We start from the raw sequence: 14,746 nt of genomic DNA, 5'->3' as shown, positions 1-14,746 counted from the left end.
AATAATGTTTCTGCGAATACAAGAGAGATTTGGAGGGTTCAACAGCCAAAGATGGCGGTCAAACTCCAAACCGAAATTGGTGTCACGCCCTTCGAAGATGAAGGAGCACTACTGAAATGGTGGTAGTCTATGTTTGAGTTTTTTCTAAGTTTTTTTTTTTGAGACAAGAGTTTTTTTCTTTCTTTTTCCCCCTTTTTTTTGAGACAAGAGTTTGTTACTCCCTCCATTTTTGTATATAAGGCCACAAACCCATATTACAGGTACTAAGGTAGAAATTAATGGCTACTTAAACCAATGTTGCAAACTAGTCTTTTCTCCTTGCTTGACGTGTTAATTAATATGTATTTATCTCTCCAACGCACAACAAGACAACTCTCTCACTCCTTGTTGGTTGATTAATACGGTGCATTTAAATCAATCTTCTCACTCCCGCATGCATGCATGTGATATTAATGTCTTCGGTTGCTAGTACGAGGCAAACCTCATCAATTTTACATCGATTTGTGTTAGTGGTCTTGTATAGCTGAAAATTGTAATTTTGATAGTGGCCTTGTATACAAAAATGGAGGGAGTACCAAGTTTGTGCACTGTTGCTTGGCGGATCGATTTCTTGGGCCAAAAGGATACATGTGCCTGGCAGAGAGTCGGTAGTCTGGGCCGCATTGCCGGCGTGTGGAGGTCGCTGACGTGTGGGCCTCTGCCGGCTATCCACCACGCACTGACTGGTTGATTCCTACGGTTTCTCACAGGCCAACAGCCGGAGCTCGCTCGCCGGCGCTTGTCCAGTCCACGCCCATGTCGGCTCCGACCACGAGCCGTCTCCACGGCCACCTCCTCCCTGCCCTCCCATCCCGCCCCCCTCGCGCTCCGTCATCCTCAGCCCCATCAGCCCGGGGACCCAGCCGTCGGCCTGCCTCCCGGCTCTACCGCTCCTCGCCGCCGGTACGTAATTAGGTGTTCTAGCTAGTCTCCATGCCCTGGAAGGGGCACAACAGTTTATTGCTTCGTGGTGCCGTTTCAGGTGGAAGCGCCGCCGTCCGGCAAGGGCGGCGAGTACCGGCCCTCCTTCGCCGACGACTTCCTCCTTGCCTTCTTCCGGGCCAAGATGGTGGAGGTGAGCTCCGTCGATCCACCCGTCCCGTTACTGTCTCTACTTAGAGGAGCTACCTATCTCCTCTCCACCATGCAAGTGATTTTTGTTAGTGCCGATATGAAATGATTCTCGATTGATGGGGTTGACTGCAGAAATTATGATACGATACTGAATGATAAAATAGCTAGTCTGAACCTCAATTCTCGACTCCCATGCAACATTTTCAATCTTTGCTGGTTGGATAGAACGTGATGAATTGATAAACCAGAGACTGAATTCCACGCTTTCCACTGCCATGTGCTTGTTACATCTGTTAATTTCTCTCATTCTCTACATAAAGCTGTAGGAGGTTGGGTGGGATTCTCAAAAGCCTGGATACGACGGGCTGATCGAAGTTGCGAATCGCCTCATGATCAAGGGGAAGAGTGCTTCTGAGACTGAGCAATCAGCTGTATGCCACTGCTCTTGTTCATCTCCAGTCCCACCTCTTCTGCCATGTTTACATGACTTAAAAGTTAAATCCAGTTATCCTTCTCTGCATCTCTTCTGTTCCAAATTTCAGGTCCGAGTACTCCAGGCACTCTTCCCCCCTCTGTTGCTGGTCCTTTTCAAAGCTCTTTTAGCACTGATAGCTAATGGCCAACTTGCATCCATGATGGTAGGTGAGTTCATTGCAAGTCAGACATTTTAGGCTGTGCATGTAATACTTTCAGGACTCAATTCTCTGTAGCGATCAACTGCAGAATTAAATTACCGTAACTTATGTCAGCACTAGAGCTCTGTTGCTGACGAACGGCGCATCAGGGAGCAGACAGGAGAAGAAGGGGACAGATACTAAGTGGCAGGCCGAAAGTTGACTCAAATGTATGGGCCGTTGGCCCATCTCATAGGGCAAGAGGACCCATGTAATAGGGTGCATAAATACCCAGTAGCTGAGCCGGAGAAGGCAGCGAATTGTAATTGGATCTCGATCCCCTCTCAGACTCTCCCTTCTTCCTTCTTCCCCAAGCTGTACCTCTCTTCTCCCAATCCCCATTCCAATCTCTACGAAAGTACTATGTATCCTTGAATTCGTTCAATAGATCGTGAGCAGAGGGTTCTGTACATCACAATTGGTATCAGATTTGGGTCGATCGGCGGCGGGATCGGGCTCGGCGGCGGTCGGGTTGGGTTCTCTCGTAAAATCCCCGTCCGTTGGCTGGGTCTGCGGCGGCGGAGGGTGGCCCCAGTTCTTTGGCGGCACGGGCGGCGTCTTCGGCGGCGGCGGTGAACTGTTCGGCGGCGGATCGAGGGTAGCTCACGGTTGCACTCAGATCCTCTGGGTGTGTGAAATTCCGGTGGGCTACTCGGTTGGCGCTGCACGGCGGTGTTTGGAGTCGGTTGCAGAGGAAGGGGTTAGCGGCTGCTGTAAAACTCCCTGGTACTCGCCGACTCCTGGTAGGCGGTGAAGCTGGCGACTACGGCGCCCCCCAAGCCGAATCAGCAGACACGTCTCATGGTGGATGCCATGGAGACCATCGAGGCGCGGGTGGGAGAACAGCTGCAGCTTCTGCAAACGGTGGGCGACAAGTTGGGTAAGTTGGATGATCTGTTTAGTCGCTTGGATTCCCTTGATCAACAGTTTGCGGCACAGGCAGCGCAGATGCATATTGTTCAGAACAATGTCAGTCTCACGATGAAGTCGATTGGGGAAATTAGACAGGAGCAGGCAGCAGCTGCTCGTGAGTCAGGACCGAAGCAATCTCCTCCGAGCGCGTCCACTAGCGATGGCATTTTGGGTACGCCACCGCAGCATAGGCAACCGGCCGTTCCACCACCTGTGTTTATGACTCAAGTTGGGCATTCTGCAACAGAGCATTTTGGGACAGAAGTTCAGTTGAAGAAACCGTGGATGCCCAAAATGGATTTTCCCCGTTTTGAGGGAGAGGATGTCCGTATCTGGCTAGATGGATGTGAGGCCTACTTCTCATTGTATGCTATCCCTGAAGAATTCAAGGTCACGTCAGCTACGCTGCACCTGTCTGGTGATGCAGCAAATTGGTTTCATGCATACAAGGCTCTGCATCAGTGGCCGTGCTGGAATGAGTTTAGGATGGCAGTTATGCAGGAGTTTGATGTGAATGTTCATCGCTCAAAGATGAGAGCTCTGTTGTTACTTAAACAGACCGGATCAGTGGCTGAGTACAAACGGGAGTTCACCCAACTAGTGTATCAACTTTTGTTGTATGAACCGACAGTGAGCGACACATTTTTGGTGACGAGGTTCACTCTGGGCCTCAAGGAAGAACTCCGGGCTGCTGTTGATATGCAGCTACCCACTACTGTTAGTGAAGCAGCTTCATATGCATTGATCCAGGAAGAGATTGTACAGCGTGCTCGCTCTAACAGAAGTTTTACTACCAGAACTGCCTTCTTCAAGCCGGACACACGCCCAAGCACTCCACCAGCTGGAGAGCTATGGAAAGCAAGACAGTTGAAGGAGTATAGGCGCACTAATGGCCTGTGTTTCAGTTGCGGTGACAAATACGCACCTGGTCATACTTGTGTGAAACCACCCACTCCTACTACAGTCATGGCCATGACTAGTGCAGCTGAAGCCATTTTGTCGGATGATATACTTGATGCAGTAGAAGAACAAGAAACTGCTTTGCAAGAAATGCACTTGTCTGTTAATGCCTTGTTTGGAGCTGATCACCCTAGAACCATTCGCTTGCGAGCTCTTATTGGCAATCAAGTGGTACTTATTCTCCTAGACTCCGGTAGTACTCACAGTTTCATGGATTCAGCGTTGCTGCCCAGAATTCAAGTGACACCACAACAATTGTCCAAAGAAATCTCTGTAACAGTGGCCAATGGAGAGAAACTGTTGTGTAATTCTGAAGTGCCCCAGCTCAACTGGTGGATCCAGGGACACACATTTGAGTATGATTTTAAAGTTCTTGATTTGGGAGGTTATGATCTCATTTTGGGCATGGACTGGTTGGAAGCTCAAGGGGAAATGACATGTCACTGGAGAAACAAATGGATCCAGTTCAATCACAAGGATAGTCTGGTTAAGCTGCAAGGAATTCTTCCACAGTCTACAGAGGACATCAAGGAGGTCACTCTAGAACAAACTATGAAATGGCACAAAGGCAATGATATTTGGGCAGTGGCACTGATACAGCCAGTATGGGACAAAAAGCCTGACCTTGTTCCTGATCCAGTACAACCCTTGTTACAGGAGTTTGCAGATGTCTTCAAAGAACCTACGGAGCTACCACCCTCTCGAACTTTGAACCATGCAATACACTTGTTACCAGGGGCCGCTCCTGTCAACTCCAAACCTTACAGATACTCACCACTGCAAAAAGATGAGATTGAAAGGCAAGTTGCAGAAATGCTTAAAGCTGGTACTATCACTCCCAGTCTCAGCTCTTTTGCTTCTCCTGTCCTATTGGTAAAAAAGAAAGATGGATCTTGGAGATTTTGTGTAGATTATCGGAAGCTAAATTCCATCACTGTGAAGAGCAAGTTCCCAATGCCAGTGGTAGATGAGCTTTTGGATGAGCTTAGTGGCACTAAGTGGTTCTCCAAGTTAGATCTCAGGTCAGGATATCATCAAATTAGAATGTTACCGGAGGATGAACACAAAACAGCTTTCAAAACTCATAGTGGACAGTATCAATTTAGGGTGATGCCTTTTGGTCTTACTAATGCCCCCTCCACTTTTCAATGCATCATGAATTGGATTTTTGCTGCTTACAACAGAAAATTTGTTCTTGTCTTCATGGATGATATCTTAATCTTTAGTGAGACCCTGGAAGAACATTTGGAACATCTCAGAATAGTGTTTCAAACCTTAAGAGAGCATCAGTTCTTTGCTAAGAGTACCAAATGCACTTTTGCATAGCAACAGTTGGAATATCTAGGACACATCATTTCTGACAAAGGGGTTCAGACAAATCCTGAGAAAACTTTGGCTATGGCCAGGTGGCCTACTCCTCGGAACGTGACTGAATTAAGAGGGTTTTGGGGGCTCACGGGATATTACAGGAAGTTTGTGCAAGGATATGGTATAATTGCTAAACCACTCACTCAACTACTGAAGAAACAAGCATTTGCTTGGTCCTCAGAGGCCCAGGAAGCCTTTGAGAAACTCAAGGCAGCGATGATGACTACTCCTGTATTAGTGTTGCCTGACTTTGACCAGCCGTTCTGCATTGAAACAGATGCATGTGCTACAGGAATTGGTGCTGTGCTCACTCAAGGAGGACACCCTGTTGCCTTTTATAGCAAAGCTTTGGGCATCAAAAATCAATCTCTGTCCATCTATGAAAAGGAGTTTTTGGCAATTATGATGGCTGTAGAAAAATGGAGAGCATATCTACAGCGAGGGCCTTTTATTATCAAAACGGATCATCAAAGTCTGTGTCAGTTGGAAGACCAAGTCCTTACAACTGATGTTCAGAAAAAAGCCATGACCAAGTTAGTGGGGCTGCAATTTTAGTTTCAATACAAAAAAGGCAGTGAGAACTTAGCAGCTGATGCCTTATCCAGAGTAGGGCACTTACTGGCAGTGACCACTACTTCCACTAGTAGACCTGTGTGGCTACAGGAAGTACTTAATTCATATGAGGTGGACCTAGATGCTCAAACACTGCTTCAAAAACTAGCTATTTCTGCTGCTGATACATCAGAGTACTCTCTGGAGAAAGGTGTGATCAAGCATCAAGGCAGAATATGGATTGGAGCAAATCAAGCATTGAGAACAAAACTCATTTCTGCCTTTCATGCAAGTGCTGTGGGGGGACACTCTGGCATCCAGGCTACATATCAAAGAGTTAGGAAATTGTTTGTGTGGACTGGGCTGAAACAAGATATCATTGATTTTGTTCATCAATGTGTTGTGTGTCAACAAGCAAAGCATGAACATGTGAAATCTCCCGGATTACTTCAACCACTTCCTGTACCTGACGGACCTTGGCAGGAGATCACCATGGACTTCATCGAAGCTCTACCAAAATCTGAGGGCTATACAGTGATCTTAGTGGTGGTTGATAGACTGACCAAGTATGCTCATTTTATCCCCTTGAAACATCCTTTCTCTGCTCCAGTGGTAGCGAAAGCATTCCTACATACTGTGGTCAAATTGCATGGACCACCCCATACTATAGTTTCCGATAGGGACAAGATCTTTACCAGTCACTTTTGGAAGGATTTGTTCAAGCTTTGGGATACTAAATTGCTCATGAGTACTGCCTATCATCCTCAAACAGATGGGCAGAGTGAAAGAGTGAATCAGTGTTTGGAGATGTTTCTCAGATGAGCAGTACATGATACTCCAACAAAATGGCATTCCTGGTTACCCTTAGCAGAATTCTGGTACAATACTAATTTTCATTCTGCTTTGGAGTGCTCCCCTTTCAAAGCTCTCTATGGATATGAACCTACTTATGGGGTGTTTCCCTCTTTGCTTACCTCTGATAATGTTGAAGTGGAACAGTGGCTTAAGGAACACCAGGCACATACATCTCTGCTGAAGGCGCACTTACTTAAAGCCCAAACGAAGATGAAACACTATGCAGATCAGAACAGATCACCCAGGATGTTTTCGGTGGGAGACTCGGTGTATTTGAAGCTCCAGCCATATGCTCAACACACTGTAGTCAACCGACCATGTGCAAAATTAGCATATAAGTTCTATGGGCCTTTTGAAGTTTTGGAACAGATCGGACCGGCTGCTTACAAACTTCAGCTACCTGCAGCAGCCCAGATCCACCCCGTGTTTCACGTCTCTCAACTCAAAGAATTTGTGCCAGATCATACACCAGTCTTCTCCACTGTGCCTGCCCCAGTTGATTTTTCCAGTATGGACGTGCAGCCAGGTATGATCTTGGATAGGAAATTAGTCAAAAAAGGTGACAGTGCATTGTTGCAGGTTTTGGTACAATGGACAGGACTTCCAGCCGAGGCAGCCACCTGGGAGGATTACGATACAATCAAGCTTCGCTACCCTACTGCTCCAGCCTGGGGTCAGGCTGAATCTCAAGAGGGCGGCACTGTCAGCACTAGAGCTCTGTTGCTGACGAACGGCGCATCAGGGAGCAGACAGGAGAAGAAGGGGACAGATACTAAGTGGCAGGCCGAAAGTTGACTCAAATGTATGGGCCGTTGGCCCATCTCATAGGGCAAGAGGACCCATGTAATAGGGTGCGTAAATACCCAGTAGCTGAGCCGGAGAAGGCAGCGAATTGTAATTGGATCTCGATCCCCTCTCAGACTCTCCCTTCTTCCTTCTTCCCCAAGCTGTACCTCTCTTCTCCCAATCCCCATTCCAATCTCTACGAAAGTACTATGTATCCTTGAATTCGTTCAATAGATCGTGAGCAGAGGGTTCTGTACATCACAACTTAGCGTGATCAGTGGTCTTCTTTTTCTTATTTTCGACCCGTTTGACTCGTGAAGCTAGAGCAACAGCGCTTTCGTGCCAATGGCTGATGGGAACATGTTCAGTGAATTCTGTGACACTGCCCAATGGGAAGTCGTTGTCAAGTGGGGTATTGATCTGTTCAGTCTTCAATTTACATTTTGTTTACGAAGACTTTTGAATCGTTAATATGTCATTATGGAAATTGCCAGGTGTTTGTCGAGAAGTGTAAATATTTGGAAGAGAGCAAATGTCTTGGCATTTGTATCAACACGTGCAAACTGCCAACCCAGGTGTGTCTATGCGTTGTATCTCCAGATTTGTACCTCTGCAGTCTTTTTTCTGCAATACCTTTACATCTCCCAAACCCAGAGGGATGTGATATCAATTAGCAAACGGGAATTGTATAAGCTGCTTACTGAAACCTGCTTGAGCATCGTCGATGTTTCATAATTGTGAATAGATCTTGAAAAAAAATTCCTCACCCAAAATTCTACCAGATCCAGCAAGAAATGCTCCTTGAATGGTTAGGTTTCAGTCCCGCATTGGAGCTTCGGAAAAAAATAACTACTTCCTTCGCCTAAAAGAGAAGTTTATTTAGCGGCTTTTACTAAAAACGGATTTCTATCTTTCAGACCTTCTTCAAGGATCACATGGGTGTCTATCTGTATATGGAGCAAAATTTTGAAGACTATAGCTGCCAGGTAAAGGGAATTCAGGAATCATGTACATTTTGCTATGCTAAAGCAAAAGCTCACAGCTATGCTCGTTTTTATCCCTTTCTGCAATCAAGTGCCACCGAAGAAGCGCTCTCCAATAACAATTGTTGCTCGTTGTAGTTCAACTTTGGAGTTCCACCCCCACCTATCGACACCGACAAGGCCCTGAAGGAACCATGCTTGGACATATGCACAAACGCGAGACGGCGCAGAGAGCTTGGCAGCAGCGGTGGCCCAGAAGGTCTATGTCCCCAAGTTTGATCTGCTGTTTCCCCAAGTATGTACTACTCCCTCCAATCCACAATGTAGTGCGCCCGCATTTTCCGAGATCTAAGTTTGACCGTAAATTTAACCAACAAGACCGAATGTGGCGGGAGCAAAACCTATGCTACTGAATTCGTATTTTTGATATAATTCAGCGATATAATTTTTGTTCCCGCCGCAGTTGGTCTCGTTGGTTAAATTTACGGCCAAACATGAATCTCGGGAAACGCGGGCACACTACATTGTGGAATGGAGTGGAATGGAGGGAGTATTATTCAGCGATGGGGCTGCCCCTGCTTCACATGGGGCTATACTACGTACATTGAAGATGGATTGCATGATCTGCACGAACTGTATAGCGGGCTTCATGGGCTGGGCCGCCTTCTTCCCTAGCTGAACGGTCTAATTGGGATGTATGGTCTGCACATACACGCCTAATTCGAATAACAAAGTTGAATCTCATATGGTCTGCATGTACAAGTAAAGCAAAGAATTGACACCGATGTTCTGTCATCTTTATCGCTGACGGTAGCTACTTACTTCATCCGTCCGAAAAAATTTGTCCCTCAAATGAATGTATCTGGCACCAAGTTAAGTAAAACAAAGAATTGGCATTGATGTTCTGTCATCTTTATCGCTGACGGTAGCTACGTACTTCCTTCGTCCGAAAAAGCTTGTTCCTCAAATGAATGTATCTGGCATCAAATTAGTGCTAGATACATTCATTTGAGGAACAAGCTTGGGACATGGATGGATCGTGTTCTCAGATTTATATTCTTGCGTGTCCATCTCACCATCATCGTCTCCAAGGTCCAAGCTGGCATTCTGGGCTTAGATTCCATTCTGTCACTATATGTAGCCGGACATGCAGTTCTTGGCTATCGCGACACAGCGCGTGCACCGTTCCATCGTTCAGGATGCCTAGAGATCGGCCTTTTCGCATGCCCGGCGGCCGTGGCCGTGGCGGTGGTGGCGGCGGCGGCGACATCACGGTGCACGTTGAATATCTGGCGCGCAGCCTGATGCAGAAGCAGGAGGGCATGGCGGCGGAGGAGCAGCACCGGTCCATGGCGACCAGCCACCCGCTGTCCCGCGTCCCCGTCCACCTCCGCGACAACAACGCCAACTATTACACGCCGGGGTTCGTCGCCATCGGCCCGCTCCACAACCGCGAGGATCGGCGCCTCCGCCCCGCCGAGCGGCTCAAGGTGGCGTACCTCAACAGCCTCATCTCGCGGGGCCACCCCGACCCGGCGCACCACCTCACCATCATCCAGAAGTACATCCGCGTCGTCGCCGCCCGCTAGCAGGAGGCCCGGGCAATGTACGTCGGGGAGGAAGTCGCCGAGATTCCCCCCGATGAGTTCATCCAGATGATGGTGGTCGACGGCTGCTTCATTATCGAGCACCTCATCAACGTCGCCGCGGGCCACGAGGAGCCGTCGCTGCACGCCACGCCCTTCGGCCCCGCGCAGCTCTCCGTCGATCTCGTCCTCGCCGAGAACCAGATGCCCTTCTTCCTCCTCGTTGATCTCATCGCCAGCACCAAGCTGCCGGAGTTCGAGGCTTCCGGCCACCCCGCGCCGGTGCTGCTCGTGAAGCTCGTGCTGTACTACCTTGGCAGCGAGAAGGGCCGCGACATGAGCGAGGAGCTGCCGCCGGCGGAGGGGGTCTCCCACGTCCTGCACCTGCTCCACGAGATGGTCACCGCGGCGCGGACCCGGTGGGAGCCGCCGCCCAGCGCCACCCAGGACACCGGATGGGCGCAGGCGGCATGGCGGCTGGTGCGCCGTCTACCGTCGATGGTTCTGGTGCCGCTGCTGTACCGGATTGTCCCCGAGAGCCGCAGGAGGCGTGTGTGGGAGGACGTGCCGTCGGCAAGCGACCTGAAGAGGATGCGGGTGAAGTTCAAGAAGGCGTCCCGCAGAGTGGGGACCACGCCAGTCGCCGACATCGCTTTGCTGATGGGCCCGGTCCCTCTGGCCGTGAAGCTAACGGAGGATGGCCAGCTGCAGCTGCCGCAGCTGTTGCTCGAGGCCCGGACGGCGCCACTGTTGCTGAACCTGATGGCGTTCGAGCAGTCTTGGCGGGTCAAGCAGGAGGTGTCGCCGTACGCAGCCTTCATGGCCAAGTTGGTGCAGACAGCGGAGGATGCGGGTCTTCTGGCGGCGGCAAAGGTGTTGCAGCACGGCAACGAGAGCATGGATGAAGTGGCCAAGCTGTTCCGGATGCTGGGCGTGGCGAGCGAGGCGGGCGCCAAGCTAGAAACGAGCTACCTAAGCGTGACGCTTGAGGAGCTGAGACGGCTCAGCCAGAGCTGGGCCGACGTGGAACGCCACTACTTCACCTTGCTCGCCGAGTTGCTGGCCTTGGTCACCTTTGTCTCTGGTATCTCTACCATAGTCCAGACCTACGCAGCCTTTAAGTATCATTGATCGATCATATTCATCCGGGCCTTGTATAAACTGCATGCATGCGATTCAAATTATTTGCTTTTTTCCAACGAACGTTCCACTTTGTTCCTCTCATCATAGTGTGCGAAACTACGAATGCAAGATGAATGACATGCAAAAGCAAAAAAAAAAAAAGGACATGCAAAAGCAACCTTTGGTCAGAAGTTGCTTTCACTGTTTCACAGGCAGTGATGTAATCCATTGCGTGTACTCGTTGTAAAAGAATAAGAATCATTAGGTGTACACACATTAATAGAAAAAGGGCTTTTAGTCCCGGTTCCAGGGTCGTTACTAAAGCCTCCACCTTTAGTCCCGATTCTTACACGAACCGGGACTAAAGGCCCTCCACGTGGCCGCTGCCTGGAGGTCTACCACACCAACCGGTACTAAAGGAAATTTTATGATATTTTTTTTGAATTTTTTTGGATTTTTTTTATTTTTAAATTTTTGAATTATTTTAACCTCTCATCTCTAATCATCCCTCATCACTGCTCAATTTAACCTCTAATCACCCCTCATCATCTAACTTCCCGTACGGTCACCCATCATCTCACTACTCCAGCCTGAGCACGCTTAACTTCCGGGTTCTATTCTCCCTCGTTTCCAAGTCTACACTTGTTGTTTTCCTGACAATAGTAAGATGTCAATCCTATTAACCTCAGGAATTTAGCTTGAGCATGAAGTCACGCATTTCATTGTTTGAGTTTGAAACTGTTGTTCTAAAAAACAATAATTATTTAGTAACACTAATATTTCTTGAATATGTAGTTTGACCATAGTTTGACCATATTTTGACCATATTTGACCAAAATTCAAAAAAACTAAAACAATTATTTAGTAACACTAATATTTTTTGAATAATTAGCTTGACCATAGTTTGACCAGATTTGACGAAAATTTAAAAAAACAGAAATAATTATTTAGTAACAGTAATATTCTTGAATAATTATTTAGTAACACTAATATTTCTTGAATAATTAGTTTGACCATAGTTTGACCAGATTTGACCAAAATTCAAAGAAAACAAAAATAATTATTTAGTAATAGTAATATTCTTGAATAATTATTTAGTAACACTAATACTTCTTGAATAAGTAGTTTGACCAAATTTAACAAAAATTCAAAAAAAACTGAAATTTGAGCATAACTTTTTTTCCTTTTAGAATTTGAGGATTCTAAAAATTTGCAAACATGACGTAGGCTGTCAAAATCGGATGCGGATTTTCATGCTGAACATTTTGATATATTATACGTTTTTTTCTGACGTCATATGCAAAAGTTATAGCCGTTTTATATTTTCCCTACACTTTTTGCAAAACATGTCCAAATTTAAGTGTTTGAATTTTCCTAACTAGTACATGTAGTAACATAACTACATCTAGAAGGATTTTCATTTTTGAAGTTTTTATCATTTTCTTTTGCTTTTTACTAAACTGAAAAGGTGATCCACAGGGGGGTGGGGGGTAGAGTTTGAAAATGGGACCTTTAGTACTGGGTTCATGCCATGAACCGGTACTAATGCCTCAAACCCCATTAGTACCGGTTGGTGCCACGAACGGGGACTAAAGGTCTAGCCTTTAGTACCGGTTGGTGCCACGAACCGGTACTAATGGGCATCACACCCTTTAGTCCCGGTTCGTGGCACCAACCGGGACAAAAAGGTTCAGATGAACCAGGACAAATGGCCCACGTGGCCCGGCCGACCCCTGGGCTCACGAACCGGGACCAACGCCCCCATGCACTAGTGCAGAACCGGCCTTTAGTACCGGTTCGTAACGGCCTTTAGTGTCGGTTCTCCAACCGGCACTAAAGAGTGGGGACTAAAGGTCCCTCTTTAGTACCGGTTCGTCACGAACCGGTACTAAAGTGCAAACACGTGGCACGAGCCTGGCCCGGGTGCGCGTAGGGCTTTAGTACCGGTTGGTAACACTAACCGGTACTAAATGTTTGGGTGTTCCTTTTAAAATTTTTGCTTAGTTTTGTGTTTTCAATTTAATTTAGTGATTTTTTTACATTTTAATGAGTTGTTAAATCATTAGGTGAAAGTACCGCGGATTAGTTTCGACTGGAGGATCTAGCTAGCTAGCTAGCTAAGTGATCAAGTATATGCCATATCGATATTATACTTGATCACCTAATTAGGTGATCAAGTATAATATATATGGATATGGCATATATATAGTTGATCACTTAGGTAGGATCCATCCAGTTGAAACTAATATGTGGTTTCTTTCATTAAATGATATAATAACTCATCATCATCATCATATTAATATAAAAACTCTTGCATCATATCATCAACATACTCTAGAGCTAGCTAGCTAAAAATCATCGTAGTCGTCATTATCACTATTTAATCATCATAGTCATTACCGCTATCTAATCACCACCAACAGTAGCTTAAAGAAGAAACACTTACTTGTACCAGAAGCAAAAATATCATCGAGTTCAACATGATTGTCATGATATTATAAGCGTTCATATATAACACCACAAAAGCAAATCACTCTTTGAGATTAAGTTCAGAACGAAGAACACGGACATGAAAGGACAACTACTAAGAGCAGCATGAACTAGCTAAATCACTCCTGCTAGCTACTCTCTCTCTCTGGTAAAATAGCATAGAACATGTATAGCTCTCCTGATTTATCATACTGGAGCATACATATGAACCTGTCTTCTAATCGTGGGTTGCGCTTCTCATTGCTGCCCCCTAGTACTTCTCTGCGATCGTTAACAAATTTCCTCCAATCTTTCACTATTAAGCATTCATCGCTTCTAAAAATCCTGAATGCATTCATGTGCAATGCAGGATATCTTGGCCGTAAGCTAACAATTGACAAGCGACCTTTAGTCTCGATCCCCTGAGGCACAACTGTCATCGGGAGTCCCTATTGAAGAACATCATATAGTACTTAATTAATATACTTAGCAATGAAAAGTTTAGCAAAAAAATTATGTATGCAAAAGATGCACTGTGGACAAATAGTAAAAATCTTACCATCATTCCTAAATAGATGTGACCATAGTTCAATACTATCACTATTGGTCGCACATTTTGAGTACTAACATTTCTAAGTGCAGGAAGAAAATTTGTCTTGACAGTGTGAAGATCCTCAAGCCATGAAACATAATGACTTATCTTCTCGCAGTTTAGTTTAGCTCCGAGACAGTAGTAGGTCCTGTTTACCAAGCGTCGGACATGTTTGCTTGAATGGAGATAAACTGTCAATAGAAATTAGTTGTCAATTATTTTTGAATAAGCAATATCAAAGATAAAAATATAGTTGAGAAGAACTCACATAATGGTAGAATTGGAGGCGTCTGCACATCGACCCATATGTCTCTATTACCTTCAATATCATCTTCCGGACGAATATAAAAGGTGATAACCATACCAGGCTCAAATGCATAAGTCTTGCATAGTGCTTGCCAAGTTTTGCATTCAAAATAGGTGTACGTGTGTCCATTGTATACTTTGAGGTTGAAAGTATAACCATGCTCAATTTTCAGGTAAACTCTCTTTACCTCCATAGTTTCCATATCATTGAAACATATCTTATCCAAGACAAAAATTCTTGCATGACAGGGAATGCGCTAGTAGAATAGTGAAAATTAAAAATTATAAGTTAGGCAAATGAAGCATATATAAGTCATGCTTAATTACGAAAATAAACACTTGTCGTTGTGACTTACTGTATTGAATTCAAAGGTCTCATCGAGTTTGATGCTGAATCGCCTATCATCAACAAGGAAATTTCTGTCGCACTGGCCGCGCTGGTCTTCACAGTATTCACACATAATGAAA

General features: G+C 46.0%; 3 protein-coding genes across 12 annotated transcripts; all 3 read left to right on the top strand.

Moving 5' to 3' along the window:
* Positions 1-678: 678 nt before the first annotated feature.
* On the top strand, positions 679-9,064 carry LOC123110149 (beta-carotene isomerase D27, chloroplastic). 10 transcript variants are annotated; one of them, XM_044530661.1, is made up of 9 exons: positions 679-942; positions 1,022-1,114; positions 1,440-1,544; positions 1,656-1,755; positions 7,541-7,632; positions 7,715-7,795; positions 8,138-8,206; positions 8,342-8,498; positions 8,667-9,064. In XM_044530661.1, exons 1-8 carry the CDS (start codon positions 796-798, stop codon positions 8,480-8,482), a joined length of 828 nt encoding a protein of 275 aa, XP_044386596.1. In that variant the 5' UTR covers positions 679-795; the 3' UTR covers positions 8,483-8,498; positions 8,667-9,064. The 10 variants fall into 10 exon arrangements, with proteins under 10 accessions (XP_044386596.1, XP_044386593.1, XP_044386603.1 ...); XM_044530658.1 differs by having other exon boundaries at positions 8,342-9,064; XM_044530668.1 differs by lacking the exon at positions 7,541-7,632 and having other exon boundaries at positions 1,656-1,751; positions 8,342-9,064.
* A 338-nt stretch (positions 9,065-9,402) lies between these two features.
* On the top strand, positions 9,403-9,792 carry LOC123087528 (uncharacterized). Its single transcript, XM_044509563.1, has one exon. It carries the CDS (start codon positions 9,403-9,405, stop codon positions 9,790-9,792), a length of 390 nt encoding a protein of 129 aa, XP_044365498.1.
* Positions 9,792-10,955, top strand: LOC123087518 (uncharacterized). Its single transcript, XM_044509550.1, has one exon. It carries the CDS (start codon positions 9,808-9,810, stop codon positions 10,918-10,920), a length of 1,113 nt encoding a protein of 370 aa, XP_044365485.1. The 5' UTR covers positions 9,792-9,807; the 3' UTR covers positions 10,921-10,955.
* Positions 10,956-14,746: the final 3,791 nt, after the last annotated feature.

Source organism: Triticum aestivum, chromosome 1B (assembly GCF_018294505.1).
Source record: "Triticum aestivum cultivar Chinese Spring chromosome 1B, IWGSC CS RefSeq v2.1, whole genome shotgun sequence".
NCBI classification, from domain to species: domain Eukaryota; kingdom Viridiplantae; phylum Streptophyta; class Magnoliopsida; order Poales; family Poaceae; genus Triticum; species Triticum aestivum.
The sequence above is the reverse complement of the archived record's forward strand: the minus strand, read 5'-3'. Positions and strand labels throughout refer to the sequence as shown.

Coding starts and splice junctions, on each gene's coding strand:
- LOC123110149 (XM_044530619.1), top strand. CDS start 2,589: ATGGTGGATGCCATGGAGACCATCGAGGCGCGGGTGGGAGAACAGCTG.
- LOC123087528 (XM_044509563.1), top strand. CDS start 9,403: ATGCCTAGAGATCGGCCTTTTCGCATGCCCGGCGGCCGTGGCCGTGGC.
- LOC123087518 (XM_044509550.1), top strand. CDS start 9,808: ATGTACGTCGGGGAGGAAGTCGCCGAGATTCCCCCCGATGAGTTCATC.